The sequence below is a fragment of the Setaria italica genome, chromosome VI (assembly GCF_000263155.2).
Source record: "Setaria italica strain Yugu1 chromosome VI, Setaria_italica_v2.0, whole genome shotgun sequence".
Classification (NCBI taxonomy): Eukaryota; Viridiplantae; Streptophyta; class Magnoliopsida; order Poales; family Poaceae; genus Setaria; species Setaria italica.
Window position 1 is genome coordinate 20,242,716 of NC_028455.1, and position 18,026 is coordinate 20,260,741.

At 43.4% G+C, this 18,026-nt stretch overlaps 1 protein-coding gene across 1 annotated transcript; it reads right to left on the reverse strand.

Annotated features, from left to right (window-relative positions):
- Positions 1 to 14,630: 14,630 nt before the first annotated feature.
- LOC101765468 (F-box/LRR-repeat protein At3g59200-like) lies at positions 14,631 to 17,659 on the reverse strand. Its single transcript, XM_022827837.1, has 5 exons — positions 17,431 to 17,659; positions 16,396 to 17,347; positions 16,060 to 16,221; positions 15,824 to 15,974; positions 14,631 to 14,925 (listed from the first exon to the last, which is right to left on the reverse strand). Exons 1-3 carry the CDS (start codon positions 17,433 to 17,435, stop codon positions 16,195 to 16,197), a joined length of 984 nt encoding a protein of 327 aa, XP_022683572.1. The 5' UTR covers positions 17,436 to 17,659; the 3' UTR covers positions 14,631 to 14,925; positions 15,824 to 15,974; positions 16,060 to 16,194.
- Between the last annotated feature and the right edge of the window lie 367 nt (positions 17,660 to 18,026).

Consider the following 18,026-nt stretch of genomic DNA (forward strand, 5'->3'; position numbering starts at 1 on the left):
AAAACCGAGTGACTTATGATGAGATGCACGCATATTACACGATGCGCGAGTGTGGGAGCCTCCTTACTAGGTCATGTTTTATTTTGTTTTGTAATGGCTAGTATATTAGGCCATTCTCAATGGAAAGTTTTAATTCATTATTTCCAAGGCTGACACATCATTTAGATTGAAATGAAACATTAAATGAAATAACCCCTACAATGCAAGTTTCACTTTTGTTGTTTCGTAGACAGCCACTATATTTAACTCATGATTGACCTGGAAGTTTTTAAGTGGACACATGATAAATGAATGAAACTCTAGCTCTTAATGGAAGGTGTGCAAGGGTTTAATGTGTTGAAAACCGTGTAAATCAAGTTTCATCCCATGCTCTCTCTCTAATTTCTATACCATGTCACTATATTTGGTATCTCATTTGTGGAGAATGAAGCTCCCATTGAAAGTGAGCTTATTATTGCTTAGCAACGAAAACGAGGTATTGGCCTCTAAGATCAATCTAAAATCATCATGAGTATAATGCTATATTTGTGCGACGAATGTTATACAAAGATGGCCCATCGTAACTTTTTTTCTTATTTGCATGACGAATGTGGTTGAGCATGAATAAATCAATGTGAAAAAGTAGAAAAGTAATAAAACACCAAATCTTGCCTCCAAACTTTTTTGACACCATATATTTTTGGTGAACTTTTCATGAGTTTTAGGCCAAGTTTGAATGAAACTCAATTAAGCTTGAATTTCTAAAATTTAAAGTAAATGCTAAATCAACTGCTAAATCCAGTTCTGTTGTTGGGATAATCTGCCTTCTTATTTTTAGACACGTCAATCTGGCTCTTGTACCGTGTCAAATCTGCTACATCACTCCCTGTTTCGGCCCAGACCTCTTCCTCTCCTTTCCCGGTTGTGGTCCAACAGGCCCAGGCCGGCCCCTCCACACTCGCTCTCTCCTGACCCATCCAGACAAAAGTCTATTTTGATCGAGGTGCTAAGAAAGTGTTAGAGTTTAGCACTTAGCCTATCCAAACTGAGTGCTAATAAAAGTATTAACCTACCCAAAAAGTGTAAAAGCATTAGCTAGAAGAGATATGCTAATGTGTATTAATGACTTGTGAAAAAACTAAAAAGGGGAGAGAGAAAGGGAAGGTGGGGAGATAGGGATAAACGTGATATTCCATGAACTTTAGTTCTCATATGTACGTGAAACTAATGGGTGGAGATGCTAAACTTAAATTAGGTTAAATTTTAGTACTAAACGAATGTAAACAGAACCAAAATCGAGTGCCTGGGCGCAGCTGCCTGTTTTAGTACCTCGTCCAAACAAGCCCGCAACGCCTCAGTCGCCAATACCTGGAAGCTCGCAGCACCGGCCAGGCTCCACTCCGCTGCACCATTCACGAGACGTAGTGAGGGTGCTCAACCATTTTCCAGTCCAACTAACCAGTGAGAGGGATGTTATATCCAGAACTGTGATAGATCAAATCACCAAACTAAAAGATAAGTATACTACCTCCGTGCAAATAATTGACGCTCCTGACTAGAATCTGTACCGGCAGCAGGCTTAACCTTTTGTCTGAACGTCACATAAATAAAAGCGGAGCTAGTAGTAATATTCATTCAGTACACAATCCAGCAGATGCGGCACTTTGTGGTGACACGTTTCATTTTGTTCTCCAGTACGATGCCTAAGGAAAATAGAGTGAAAGAAGCAATCAGCCCAACCGGGTGAATACAATGACAACCCAGAAAGTGCACCAGAAACTGCATATACTCTAAAAACCAGATTCAACTTGCCTAAACAAGTGGCAAATTCTTCACAGTTTCTATCATTTGGAATTGGCATGAGATTCACACTGACAAAAGTAAAGCAACCAACATCCCTGAATGATAATAAAGCAGAAGGTCCATCAACATCCCAAAGCTTCCACGCCCCCTGGCTGAAACCTGCAAAAATAGGAAAAATTGGAACAATAAGTTCAAAAGTGCCTGGAGAAATCCATTGTTCGGTTACTTGACAAAAGAAAGTTATGATACAGGGAGTTATGGACAGATTTCGATGAGCATGGGTATTAACTATTGAGTATGATATCTTAATCATCATACAGCTTAAACTAAACTTGAGATATTTGACAGGTAGTAATCAGGCAATGCCATCCGGATAAACAGCCTCATAACAGCTATGCCAGATCAAGCATCAATGTTTTCTCATACATCAGATTTGTAGAAATCAGTCATATGCTTTCATTCATAAGCCAACTAGAGCACAACGCAAGCAAAGTAAACTGGATATGAAGGTGACAACAATGGCGAACTGTGACTGCTTGAGCAGGAGTACAACTTTCTAAGCTTGTGAGGCTGTGACTACAAGGTCAGGTACCCAAAATCATAAACAATTGCAGAACATACATAAACCAAAAATAAGAAGAGGGAGGGTAAAAGAGGGCAAAAATGATAGAGCACTTCTACACAAATGACATACAGATCACAAGTAGCAAGGTTAAAAGATATAGATACAATACAGCTACCACATTATCTGAACTACATACTTCCTCCATCCCAAAAATAATGATGTTCTAGGATTTAAATATTATGCATGCATTGATCTCATGCATGCATGATTAAATGGAAACATATTTTCTCCATTTTCTGTATGCAAACTGAACTAACTAAGGGTGCACGCATCTTTTTCATTCACCCGTAATATGTCTGGAAAAACCCCAGAAAGTCATTCTTTTTGGTACGGAGGAAGTATATATGAGAAGTAATTGAAGGGGCCAGCTGACTGTGGAATTAATCCACATAGCTTTATTGGCTATATAAAAATCGCATTGAACAAGAACTAGAAGTTGGGAAATTGGGTTAACATGTGAAGTACTCCCTCCGTTCCAAATTATTAGTCGTTTTGGCTTTCTAGATTATAGAATCTAGAAAAGCCAAAACGACTAATAATTTGGGATGGAGGGAGTAGTTGGCATCATCTGATAATGTATAAATTCATTTGATGAAAATTTAATGATAAATTGATAATAACCAACAGTATTCAAACCACGCCAAATAAAAATTTGTCAACTAGTTAAACATAATGTTCTTCTTTTATAAGCTCATATTCAGTTAAACTAAAACGTATGTATTTGCTCCTAAGAAATTGATATAACTTTTATTTCATCTATGGGGTACTTGATATTTCCAAGCATTACTACTCTAGCAGATTTGGCAGTTTCTTTGTCGCATACTTTGATGCTTCCATTTAAACATATGAAGTCAAATTGCAAAGGTATAGAAAGTATGGAGAGTCACTAGTTAGCTTACATGTTGGCAACCGTTTCTTTGTCCTTTTCGAAGTAATTTCTACATTCAATGTACTCAGGAACTTCAGAATCTCAAAAATCCTTTCATCAACCACTTGACAGTCAACTTTAATTATCTTTAGGTGTTCTGATATAGCAGCTGATTTCTTCACCAGGCAGTAACTTCTTTGCATTTCATTTTGAAATTTAGGCCTCTGTATCAAACACAAATATTTCACCAATATAAACAATCATGCAGAAACACAGTACAAGTATTTGTTCATTAAGAATATAATATACCTATCCAATTGCAGAATCAAAATTTCAAGAACTGGTGAGTGTTCGAGAATGCAAACAAGTGCAGCCAGATCAATAGCCACACACCAGTCATTCAGCAACAATCTCTTTAGCTTACTAAATGTAGGACACCATCTCAAATTCCTCCTGAAAATAGACTGAGCATAGTACAAACAGTAGAAAGTCAAAGATTATACTCAAGATGACTTCAGACGAAACACAATTTTCTAAACATATGATAGAGTGTCACAATATGTCTGGTACTAGGCCAACCAACTCTTTGTACGAACTGAAATATTTAGTGATTATTTAAAGGGTACTGCTGCAGTGCCCGCAAATATCAAGAGTTAATTAAGCAATAGGTAGACACTGATACGGAAAAATAAGCAAACATCATGAGACCACAATTGCACATCAAGAATTAGGATGGAAGTGTGCATACGGTTCCAGGGTAAGCTATCAATTCCAAATTCTGAACATTTGGCAGACCCCCAAGAAGCACACAACCACCTTTGTGATCATCATCACCAAAGCAATCTGCACAAATTCCACAACATTCTGCAGAAATACCTTTACCACAGTAATCCTCTCCCTTGTAAGCAGGCTCGACAAATGCAGTTTCTAACAATGGCATGGATTCCAGTATAGGAGCTTTACCACCAAAATTTTTGAGTTGCAGCCAAAGGAGACTAGGGACAGAGACACGAGTCCGGACATCATTGCTGAAATTGTGATCCTCAATGCACAGATGCCTCAGGGACTGGGAAGAGATCCTCTCGGCGCATGTGTTGCACTCTTTCATCTCAACAGCTTCCAATGCTGGACAGCTCGCAAAATTGAGAAAGTTGCCTTCCAAATCAACACCAGTTAGCTGCAACCTTCTCAGATGCTGGGATTCCAGACGAGGGCCCTTCAGTGCGATCAAGGTGTCTCGGGGAACTGGACAGCGAGTACCCGAGCTTGGCATGACACAGCGAGTACCCAAATGTCAATGTGATCAACAAAATCCGGATCATAGTCGAACTTGACCTCCTCCAGGGTGGAACTACGGTCTCTGAGCAGCAGTAGCGGGTTCACAAAACCACCCATAAGACAGCCTTCCTAGGTGATAAGAACCCGCTAGGGTTGATTCCCGATCTTTCGATGAGAGAAGGCGGATAACTCGATTTGGGGATGGAGATGACGTTCATGGCCCGACTACAACCATCTAAGAATGTTGTGCCTTAACAACCGATACACCACCTCCAATGGCAGTCGCGATCTTGTGGAGCACGATCAACCAAACCACTAGGGTAATTCCTGCAAGCAATCAAGAAACAAGTAAGAACAAGAAGAACAAGCAACTCAATTGCAAATATGGAGATAAAAATCAATCTAAAAACATAAAGTTGGGGTTCTGAATCAAGTAGAACAGATGGTCTAGTTGACACACGCATCTACAAGGAAGTAGCAATGGTTAAACTTTCAACAAAACAAAACCCAATCTGTTTGTGGTGGCTCTAATCCTTATTAATATCTAGGAGGAAGACCAGGGGGGTCCTGGTGTCGTGCCCCAACCATAGGACACGTCCTTATTGGACCTGACTTGATACAAGGCCTATCGGGTCAAAATAAGGTGACGCAGCACCTTGGATAGAAAAACCTCTCAGTAGTAATATCATTGTGGCTGTCTCAGAATAGTTATAGATATGAGTCTGAACCATATGAAAATAGAATTCATAAGGATTCCAAGGAGTATTTGAACGCCCAAAACGGAGTCCGGATGAGGTCGTAGCGGCCATCGCAAGTTGGCGTAGAGCTGCAGTCTGAATCTAATCCCAAAAGATGTTCGATTTGATCTCTTTCTTTCCTTGGGCCAAAAGTGACGTGGTGTCCTGGTGGAAGACGTTGGGAATACTTGAATTTGACCCCCAATCAACTTCTTTGATCCTCCATAACTTTCATGTATGTTTAATACTCTTTTTGATCCACGTATGTATTTCTGAAAATGACAATGAACACACATCATGGTGTAGCATCAATTATCAAATGTATCAAATACAATCATGATAAAGAATAGTTTCACCTTTGAATCAAAATTTGCTAATGTGGTTGTATCTTAGCAGATGATGTTCTCATCACTAGGGCTTGGTGACGTGCAGGCGGCGCATGGACTTCCACGTGTGGCACCAGCGTCGAGCGAGCATGCACGTCTGGACGGTGTCGGCCGCTGGCAGGAGACCGAGAACATGCTAAAGAACGCCATCTGGCAGGTTGCTGATCCGGTCCTCCAGGCTGGACCCCACCACTTTCTAGGCCGAGCTCAACTGAGCCATTGCATCGAACAGATGGTGGGTGCCAGGTGGTGCGGCCTGCTAGACAACATATGAAGAAGGAACTTAAGGGATGGATATCATGGGGCGAGAAATATCCCACCATGATTTGCACTGCTTACCTCCCCAGCCTTAGCTTCGCCCGCTGACGGCCCGGCGGCGGTGGAGCTAGATGTTATATCCCGTGGCCGCCGACGAGTCGCCGGGACGTGAGCAGATCATAGGAGGAACGCAGAATCAATGGTGGAAGGCCGGGCAAGGAACCCTAACTTCACATTTTTGCTTCAACAAAGAGTTCATATCCAAGACGACACAAGGTGCTGGTCTATATGCTCAGCTACCGACGCTAACCTCTGGGGCCCACCAACATGACACAAGCCAGTAAACAAATGACACATTACAATTTAAATACCTACGTCGAACGCGTCTTCCGACTTCCCGCTTCTCAGGCCTGGCCGTCTGTTAGACCTCCCCTGACCATAGAAGTTGCTTGTCCCAAACAACAGCTTCAGGAAAAAGATGTTTGACGACGTATAGATCCTCCCATGTAGCCGAATCTGCAGACAAATTGCTCCACTTGATGAGAACTTGTGTAACAACTTGATTGCCCTTCTTGACGAGACGACGATCCAAAACTTGTTCAAGTTGTAAATCTGGACTAGCTTAGGTAACTTAGCAAAGATAGGAGTATAATTAGCCGTAAAAGGCTTGAGTTGTGAGACGTGGAACACAGGATGTATCAGGCTATGATCCGAAAGATCTAGCCGGTATGCAGCCGACCCAATCCGCTCTGGTACTTCATAGGGCCCGAAGAATTTAAGAGCCAACTTAGGATATGGCCTACTGACAACCAACTATTGCATATAAGATTGGAGTTTCAGTAACACTTGCTCTCCCACTTGAAACTGCCTATAGTGTGATTACGGTCGGCTTGTAATTTTATTTGGTTCTGAGCAACAGCTAGATGTTGTTTCAGTCGAGTCAAGTGATCCTCTCTGTCTTGCAACACTTCCTCTGCAGGCAACTGCTCTAAATGTGATAGTGGTAGCATAACCCCCATCTGTGGATCATACCCATAAAGAGCCTTGAATGGAGAGCAGCCCAAGGTAGTATGAAAATTAGAATTATACCAAAATTCTGCTACAGAAAGCTAGGATTTTCACTGCTTAGGAGAATCATACACTGCACACCTCAGGTGCATCTACAGGCATTGGTTGACTTGTTCTGTCTGCCCATGTTTAAGGATGGTAAGAATTTGGTTTGTGTTAGGGAGAAGAGAGCTTTCCAAAAATTGATGTTAAAGATCTTGTCTATATCTGACACAATAGATTTAGGAAACCCATGCAGCTTCACAACATTGTCATGTATCAGTTTAGCCACTATTTGAGCTATGAATGGAATGTCTTAGTGGTATGAAATGGTTGTATTTAGTGAACCTGTCCACTACCACTAGAATAGTATCACTGCCCTCAGATAATGGCAAACCTTCAATGAAGTCCATAGAAGAATCTTGCCAAGCACCTTGGAGAATTGGTAGTAGTTGAAGAAGCCCTGCTGGAGGTGTTAATTCATGCTTAGCTTGCTGGCAAACTATGCATTGCTTTACAAAACTTGCCACATCCCCTTTCAACCCCTTCCATGTAAACAATTGCTTGAGCCTATGATATGTTGCCATTGCTCCAGAATACCCACCAATGGCACTGGAATATTAGTTTAGTTTGCAGAGCTAAGTTATTGCAAATCCATACTTTGGTTATGTGCCTGATCAGTCCTTGTTCAAGAGAGAATCCTTGCTCATCTAGGCTGTGCACAGCCAATCTTGTCAGGATCTCTTGTTCCTTGGGGTCAGTAGCATAGGAATTCAGCACTTCTTGCATCCAAATTGGCTGAACTTTAGAGACAGCTTGCAAGGCCATCAAGTGATTCACCCTAGATAGAGCATCTGCAGCTAGATTCTCCTTGCCTTTTCTACATACCACTTTGACTTGCAATCCCATTAATCTGGTCATAGTTTTTCTCTACATTTCTGAGTGTAAACTCTGCTCACATAAGTATGATAGGCTATTATGATCAGTTCTAATGATAAACTCCTACCTTTGTAGATATGGTCTCCACCTTTCCGCGTCCATAATTAGGGCTAGACTCTCCTTTTCATAAATAGACAGTTTCTGATGAGAAGGGCCCAAAGCTTTGCTTAGGAAGGCCACTGGCTGATCACCCACACCACCATCAGAAGTATCAGTCTCCACTACAAAAGGAATGTTGAAGTCTGGCAGAGCTAACACAGGAGTAGAGGCCATAGGTTGCTTCAGAACATTGAAAGCATTTTTTGCTTGTGGGGACCATTGAAATTGTTTCTTCTTCAATAACTATGTCAGAGGTTTAGCAATGAGACCATAGTTCTGGACAAACTTTCTATAATAACCAGTAAGCCCCAAGAAACACTGCAGCTCGGTTATATAAGAAGGTACTGGCCATTGTAACATTGCTGTTGTTTTGTTGGGATCTATTGCTACACCCCGAGCAGAAATATGTGCCCCAAGTAGTCTAACTATTTCTAAGCAAAAGAGCATTTACTTCGCTTCATAAACAATTGATGTTCTCTCAATTTCAACAACACTTGCCGAAGATGATCAATATGAATTTCCAGAGTTAGACTATATATCAATATATCATCGAGGAAGACCAGCACAAATTTCCTCAAGAATGGGCTTAGAATATCATTCATGATACATTGAAAAGTAGCAGGTGCATTGGTAAGCCCAAATGGCATAAATCTAAACTGAAAATGAACATGGTGGGTTTTAAAAGCAGTTTTATGCTCATCTTCTTTCTTCATTCTTACTTGATGGTAGCCAGATCTCATATCTAGTTTAGAAAAATATTGTGTCCCTGCTAACTCATTTAAGATTTCATCAATCAAAGGCATGGGAAACCTATTCTTGATAGTGATATCATTCAATTTTCTATAATCAACACAAAATCGCCAACTCCCATCTTTTTTTGCACTAAGAGCACAGGTGAAGCATAGGGACTAGTACTAGGTGTAATCAAATCAGCAATTAATAGCTCTTTAACCTGCCTTTCTATTTCATCTTTATGCAGTGGAGAAATCTATAAGGCTTAGAATTAACAGGATTGGAACTAGGGAGTGTTGGAATGGAATGATCATACTCTCTTTCAGGAGGCAGACCTTGAGGTTCTTCAAATATATCCTGAAATTCATTTAAAACTTCTTGTACTGCTAAAGGAAGTGAGTCTATTGGGTCTTCAGCTGATGGAACATCAACAATTGCCAAAGTCCATACATCATTGCTAGCCATCCATTTAACCATTCTTTCCACAGGAAGTTTATCTAGTTGTAAACTCATAGGTTTCACCCCTTGGAACAGAACATGTTGGCCCTGATGTAGGAATTCCATTGTTCTATTCTCCCAATGGTGATTGATGGGGTTGTTAGACTTCAGGCAGTCATATCCAAAAATTGCATCATAGGCTTGCAAATCTAATACTCTCATATCAGTGGTAAAAGAATGCTCGTGGATCCACCACTACATTTGTGGCACATATGTATTAGTGACCAGAATTTCCCCATTTGCTACCTTGACTTGTTTTAGAGTAGTTGGTATAAGTGTGATGCCAACCTTCTTAATAAACTCAGAACTCACAAAACAATGAGAACTGCCACTGTCCGCTAGCATAAGCATTACCTTGTGTTTGACCAAAGATCTGAGCCTTAGAGCTTCACCTTCATCTGTCCCGGCAATTGCATTTATGGACAAAGAATAGAACTCTTCAGCTAGGGCATCTTCAATCTCAAGCTAGTTTAATACATCCTTAGCTAGGTTCACATCCAGATCATCGAGAATCAGGGCATTTACTTGAGCTTTGGGTCTTTTTATGCACTTAACTGCATGATTAGGGTCATATGGTTCCCTGCAGTAAAAACAAAAATTATTTGTTCTACAATAGTCTCTTAACTGTCTTTCTTTAACCAACTGGCTCTGGGGTAATTGTGGTTTGTGCTCAAACTTTGTTGCAACAAAAATGTTTTGCTTGAATGAAATATTATGCTTTTGCAGCTTGTATTTGCTCTTCTCTTGAATTGTTTGTTGTATCTTGGCCAACATCACTACTCTCTCCATAGTCCCTAGCACCAGACCCTACACCTGATATCTGATCTCTAGCTGAAGACCCTTGATAAATTGAGAGACAAAATATGTATCACCCATTCCTTGATCATGCATAGTAATTTGGTACTGCAATGCCTCAAATTCAGTAGCATAATCCTCTACAGAACCTGTTTGTTGCAGTTCAAGCAACTCATCAATAGCATGTTTGAAGTTATAAGCACCAAATTTAGCCTGCACTGCTTTCATAAAAGCCTCCCAAGAGCTCAAACCATATTTCAACTTATATACTTGCATCCATTTCTCTGCATTATCATCCATATGCAGATAAGAAGTAGTAGTCCACATAGATTCTGGTATGTTCAACAACTTGAAGTAGTCCTTACACTTATCCTTCCAAATGGTTGGGTCCTTGCCATTGAACCTAGGCAAGTTCATCTTTGGCATAAAGCCTCTGTTCCCTCCCCTATCCCTTGCATCATTCTTGTGAGAGATTCCACCACGAAAGTGTCTCCTTGTTCCACTAGTAGTTGGCTGGTGATTGGTAAATGGGTTATTAACTATACCATCTGAATATGTTGAACTTGGTGGTGCATCTTCTCCTGAACGCATTTGATTCATCCTCAACTGAGCCACTGCATGACCTGTAGCCTCTATCTGCTTAGCCATGGCCTGTTGATCTTTCAGCATTTGTTCTATCACTTTTGTTGACATATCAAATTTCATTTGAAATTTCTATTGGTTCCGATCAATCTCTTCCACCTTGGAAAATAGCAGATCCATATTCTCCAGCATCGAATTCCAGCGATCCTCATCGCTCTTCACCATCTCATCCATCTTACTGAGTAGAATTTGAGTCTACACGGAAGGCTTAGGGGGAACCATGGTGACTGCACCTCAAGCCGAGCGAGGTACGATCTGGTTTGGGGTAACCTCTGGTTTGGGTAACCTTGATTCCGTAGGTCGAGGCCAAATCAAGTCAACCAAGGCCGAAGGAATAACAGCAGCACTCACTGATTCCCACGAACAGACATCAAAGTGCTCGATGCCATGCCTTGAAGCAGATCTCGAGTCTCCGCCGCCACACGCCTCCAAATCACCACTGCCAACGCCCCCAAATTCCTGAATCCAGGAATAATTTTGAGTCTCCGAGTTGATTCACTCGCAAGCGGAGCTGATGGCGTGTAGGAATTATAGGGAGAACAAATTGTGGCTGGTGCAGCACAACACACAACTCGATCCCCAAACCTGACACAGTTTATCAACTCAACGCTGACGGAATCTCACGAATCGACAGCAAGCGCGCCAATGATAACTTAATCTGATATCAACTGTTACAACCCGTGGCCGCTGATGAGTTGTCGGGACGTGAGCAAATCAAGATCACAGGAGGAACGCAGAATCAATGGTGGAAGGTCGGGCAAGGAACCTTGATGCCTAGTTCACATTTTTGCTTCAACAAAGAGTTCATATCCAAGACGATACAGGGTGCTGGCCTATCTACTCAGCTACCGGCGCTAACCTCTGGGGCCCACCAACACGACACAAGCTAGTAAACAAATGACACATTACAACTTAAACGCCTACGTCGAACACGTCTTCCGACTTCCCGCTTCTCAGGCCTGGCCGTCTGTTACACTAGAGCAGAACGAGACCGTCGTCCACTGGCAAAGGGAAGAGAGTAAGCGTGGGGGGCGGACAGCTTTTGTGATTTTTCTTCTTTATATTTTTTTTCTCAAAGAATAATATACTGCCGGGTTTTCTTACTCCATCTTTTTATTTTGACATTTGCTCCCACAAGGAGTTGAACCCGGACCTGTTGGGTGCTACTCAGGTACTTTAACTACTAGGCAAGAGGCCCTTTTGCACCAACTCCATCTTTTTTAGCTCTACTCCCTTGTGAACGGGACCCTCATGTTAGCCTCTTCTTCCTATTTCCTCTCCTCTCCCTCCTCCTCTGCTTGCTCTCGCTAGCAGCTCTACTCCTGGCTGCCCAGACCATGGCATGGCACGCCGTCCTCGGTCCCCTATGTGCGAATGTGGACGACGTCGGACAACATAGCCCGTATAGTAGTGGCACAGTACTGCGAGTAGGTAGACACGCAGCTCCACAAGCCGAGGTGACACGGCTCCGAAGGGCCAACAGGCAGCGGAGGCGCAGCGGCCGCGCCCCGAGGCGGTGTGACCCCTGTCCCAGGCTCAGCAGGTGACGGGACAGCCGGCAAGCAACCGAGGCGCAACACCGCCTCTATGGGGCAGGCGAGGGGGGGAGGGGGACATAGCGGCACGCGGCCCCGACCGCGGCGAGTGCTGGCACGGCTTCGCAAGGCCAACGAGCGGTGGAGGCGCGGCACCGCTAGCCAAGGCGGTGTGGCCTCAGCTCCGGCGAGGGGTGCCACAACTCCACGTGCTGGGTGGCAGTGCAGCCCCCACAAGTAGGTAACGGCGTGACCGCGGGCACGGTGGATAGGGGCGGCGCGACCCGTCCGGCAACGGTGACCCGACCGCAGAGGGCAGCGGCGGCGCGGCCGCGGTGAGCAGGGGAGAAATGAATGCGGCGACGGCAGGAGGGGAGCGATTGTTTTGTTTCGAGAACCGGTAAGTTATGTAATGAGTGGTAATAGTGGGCAAAATAACCCCCAACTCCACGAGGTGGTCTAAAACTAGTGTTTTTGGAGCCTCAATAATCCATGAAAAACATGGATCTGATCCCTAGCTCCACATTTTTTCTAGAGCTGGAGTTTGTCGAGCTAGACATGCTTGTAGGAGTTTTGTATAGTTGGTAGAGTGGAGCTATTTTTTCTAGAGTGGAGTGCTGCTAAACACCCGTATTAAGAGAATATTGTTTTCTCTCCATTTTCATGAAAAAAATTCTCCTTATCCGAATTCATATAAACATTGTGTCTAATTCTTTTCAATTTACTGCAATTTAGGCTGAACCCTTCAATTAATTCAATTCATGAGGTGAGTTACTGCTCGTCACCTTCATTTTTTCCTCCCGATGTTGAGCTCTTCATCCTCGCTTCCTCCTTTTCTTCCTTCCATTGCTCGCCTGTGCTGGTGGACCATGCGGGCGAGCGCTGCCGCTCGGGACTCGACCGTGGGGCGTTGTCGCAGGCGCCACCACTCGGGGTGCCGCGTTCGTGCGAGCGAGTGCCGCCACTTGGGGCGCCGCCGTCCAGGCAGGCGAGCGCCCCTACTCGAGATGCTGTCATCTGTGGACCTGGGTAAGGCGCAAGGTCACCGGCGGTAGCAAGGTGGGGCTGCACGACGTGATGCCAGAGGTGTAGATGGAGGAGATGTGCCAGAGGAGATGGAGGAGTATTAAATCTAAGCTAATGATAAAAATAATTGCATAAATAAGGGCTAATTCATGAGATGAATCTATTAAGCCTAATTAATTCATGATTAGCATATGTTTACTGTAGCATCACAAGTACTAATCATGGACTAATTAGGCTTAATGAATTCATCTCGCCAATTAGTGCTCATTTATGCAATTATTTTTGTCATTAGCCTATGTTTAGTACTCCTAATTAGCATCCAAATATCCGATGTGACTCGAGCTAAACTTTAGCCCAAGGATCCAAACACCCCCTCAATCGGGGTACTGCCGCTGACTAGTGCAAGCCTGGCTTGCTGGGATGGCCATTTTTCTCATACTCCCTCCGTTTCAAATTGCAGGTCTTTTTAGTTTTTTAATCCATAGATATAATTATTTATCTAGACATATGCTATATCTAGATTTATAGCAAAAAATATGCACCTAGAAAAGTTAAAACGACCTACAATTTGGGACGCAGCGAGTACTAGCTAAGCCTAGCTAAGGCCCCTCCTTGCATAAGGGCAACCACAATGTTTTTGGCATAGCAGTCCATATGAGTGAGGTCCATAGTGAGAAGTTCTTAGTTATGGAAAAAGCTACAATTTTAGATAGCAAGAAGGGAACCATAGTAGAAAAAAATCGTCTATTCCCACTTCTGATTGGCTGCAATACAAGTATAATATTTAATCCTATGGATAGCTCATAGTGCTCAGGGTGACTTTTGTTATTCCCATCGTATGGACTACTTGCACAATGATACTAGGTGGCTGAATGGAATATGACATTGCCTATAGACTACTTCCCTATCACATTGTGGTCGCCATAAGGAGAGCTTGGCTAAGCGACTTGTACAGCCAACCAAACATGAGTTAGTTGGCTCTGGAGAGCCTAGTTAGGAGTTAGCCCAGCAAACAAACACAAAAGGAGGGAGTAGTAGGCAGCGTTGTGGCACGCCCTGACATGCCGGCCCAGCGGGCCAGAGGCCCAATACCATTCACAGCCTTCGTCCATCGTGGGCCCAGTCCAGCCATCCAGAATGAGTGCAGTACCCTTGTTCCAATTAACACATGTGTAACGGTAAAAAACATTACTCCCTGCATGGAGTCAAACTCTACTATTACGATACAGTTTGCCAAATATACCCGGCAGTATATGCCTCCTTCCCTTTTTCCAACCTTGCTGCCTGCCGTTCATTTCAATTTTGGCACGCGATAACACAGTGAGAAATGATTGGTTTATGCTACGAGAGAACAGGTCAAGTTACCAGCTCGGACGCTGAATCAAAGTATGATAATGCACATCAATTAACTGGTCCAGGTTGTCGAACAAGTTCACATGAACTAAGAGAGAAAGTAAAAGAAACACGATAACCTGATGTGCCAGGTCAACAAAACATGTAACTTTCTGAACAGTTCGTGCTGCCGATTTCGACACATTCGCAACACTGGAAGTCAATGTAGCGTACCCAATTATCCTTGCCGCAGCAAACTTTAGCCTTGCATTTCTAAACAGTGAGAGGCAACAGGTCCCTTGGCAGCTCATATTTTCTGCTAGCACCTCTGATCAGAAACTGAAACCTGCAAAAAAAAACAGGAAGGCAAAATACTTGGTTACCTTCAGAGTTGATGGTTATCTATAGAAACAGATTCAGTTACTTGACAGAAACTTAAAACTGCAGGAACAAGTTTCGTTGAATAGGAAATTCACTTGACCAACACTAAGCTAATCTGATTAACATGTTTATTTATCATGACAGTGAACCAAAACTCTGTTAATTGTTTGATTCATAGTTTTCTACCATGGTACACTATAACCATTTCAACTTCGAACAATTGAACTTTCTATGTAAACTGATAATCAGTGAACTTATGTGACACACAAGTTCTGAACACACTGTTAGAAGCAAAGAGAGAACCCAAGAATGAAGCTGCACTGTAATGATAGCATGGTAATGTCTGCGACAGACAGGCATAAGATGATATCTGAAAGGGGAGACTAAATGTATGCACAATCAAAAAAGTATGGAGAAGCAGTGGTTCTTTGGATAATCAAATACATGCAATGATCTTGTGTAAAGAACTGAATGAAAGTTGATTCAGACAACAGGGGCATGTAACTGATCATATCTAATCAGCCTTCAATAAAAAGGGGAGGCCGCAGGACAGTAAGTCAATACATTGTGCATTGCTTAGAAAAACTAAATCCTGATATTATTCAGGACTAATGAGCACAATAAATATGGTCAAAACATGCCAAGTCTATCATTTGAGCCCATTTCAAACTAATCAACAAGTCAAACGTTTAGAAAAATACAAGAAATCAATACACTGTAGTAATGTCTATGCAATGCAATTCAATCTAGATAAATCCATCATAGCTTAGTGGACAACTATATATGCACATAACAACTCCATGATAGCTTGGTCAGTAGTTCTGTATCTTGTCAACCTACAGAAAGAAGGACAAGAAGCTTACGTAAATTAAAGGTACACAGGAACTTCAAAACTTTGAGAACCCTCTCATCAACATCTTGACACTTGACTTTGACTATGTTTAGGTGTTCTGAAATTGTAGCTGATTTCTCCACAGTGAAGCTTCCTTCCATTTCTACTTTATACTTAGGCCCCTATAGTGAAATAAAACATTTTCTAAAAGTAAGTCAGAAGTACAACTATTAATATGCAGCAAATGCTCATTAGTAAAGTATGTACCTCCGAAAACAGCTCAAGAGCGAGTTTCTCTAGAACTGGTGAGTGTTCAAGGATACAAGCTAATGCACCGAAGTCACCAGGCATACACCAGTACTCATTGAGCAACAAAGTCTTTAACTTGCTAAACACAGGGCATCATTTCAAATCCATTTTGAAAATAAACTGGACAAGATGCAAGAAAATAAGTTGAAATGATCTGAACATATGATTTGAGCTTAATAAGTTGATGGCAACACAAGCGAAAGGTAAATCCTGTCTAATTGACATATATCAATGTCCAACAATGATGTAGCTATAGGATTTGTTATTATAATAAGTGGGAAAATGTAGGTGTACCATGTCGTGTGCAGATTCCAAATCCAAATCCTTAGCTTCTGATAAACCTTTAAGAAGCACATGAGAGTTATTTCCATCACCAACGTTAACAGAAGTGCCACAATACTGACACTCACATTGTGAGCAGTTTGGATCCAGTAGTTTATCACATGCATCCTCACAATCAGGAGTTATTCGGACAAATGCCTTAATTAACGATGGCATACTGTCAAGAATGGGAGTCCTCCCCTCAAGGTCATCTATGTACAGAGAAACCAAATTTGGGGCATAAATGTGGATGCGGGAATGCTCGGATGCGGGTGCTTCGATTCTGCAACTAACGATGAACAGATGTTTCAAATACTTGGATGAGATCTTCGTGGCCAACCACAACTCACTGTATTCCAACACTAGATGCTCTAACAATGGGCAGCTCGTGAAGTTGAGGAAACTGTTGCGGACCTGTACGAAACTGAGCTCTAGCCTTGTCAATTGCTGTGAGGCGTGAGGCAGATCATCTAGCTCAAGCCATGGTGAAGGACTCTCGTCTGATATTATACTGAGAATGAACACCCGCACTTTGCACACTATAGCATGCCGTAGCCATTGGTTGACATGCGGCACGTCTTCCTGCTGGAACTCGCCAAACCTAAAATCGCAAGTGTCGAGGGGCGCATCTCCACGGCGGAGGAGCACGTGGTCCACGAACTCCCGAAGCTCCTTCACCGACTTCAGGGAATCATCACCGCGGCACCCGATGCGTAGACCCGTGGCGGACTTCCAGAGGTCGCGCCAGCTCCGGGCGAGCACGCTCGTCCGCACGGCCTCCGGAGCCGGCAGGAAGCCAAGGATGTGTTCGAGGATGCCTTCCGGCAAGGCGTCTATGTTGCATACACTGCCATTCGCCGGTGGCACCACTTTCCTGCTGCTTTCCCCCGGATGCATTCTGTCGAGCAGGTGGCGGGCGTCGACCCTGCAGAACCAAGAAGCGATCAGAAGCGAGTGGAGAAGGTGCAAACCGACCAGAGCAGGAAGGAAGATTCGATGGGCGGCCACCTCATTTCACCGGCGGCTGCTTCAGCTTGGAAGATTTCAGGCTGCGAGCACCCTGGTTAGGAATGAAGCGGAGGCAGGGGCGGCTGGGGATTCATCTGGTGGGCGATCAGAAACCGGGTTTTTTTAATCTAAATCGAGACACCTCTTGATTTGAGCGTAACCAAGAGCCCCTTTTATTACCATTGTTAGAATAGAGGAGAAAGTAATTCTCTCCCCCTCTCTTTGTTACCAGATCTGGGATGGGGCAAGGGCGGGGGTGGAGGTGGCAGTAGTTGGAGGCAGGCAGAGTGGTGCGGCGACGAGATCACCGTCAACTGTGGGGCGGAGGTCGAAGTTGGCGGTGGTGGGGTAGGAGTAGGTTAGGGTTAGAGATTTTGAGGTGTTGGAGAGGGATCCATTATTGGAAGGTTTAGAGGGATGGTTGTGGCTAGCAGCCGGTCCGGTAGAAGAGGCAAGTTGTGGACATCTGAGGCAGCATGTTGTGGGTGTCATCCACCAGGCGGTGGAGGACCCCCGGTGGGCGGTGTCGGTGATGGGGGCAAGCAACCTGTTAATGAAGGATAAAGCGGTGGGAGGTGGGTGGTCGTGGTGAAGCA

What these genes read in the sequence shown, in the direction of transcription:
- LOC101765468 (XM_022827837.1), bottom strand. An exon ending in TGGAATCTGCACACGACATG is followed by an intron (nt 16,222 to 16,395) that starts GTACACCTACAT and finishes CATCTTGTCCAG; the next exon opens with TTTATTTTCAAAATGGATTT.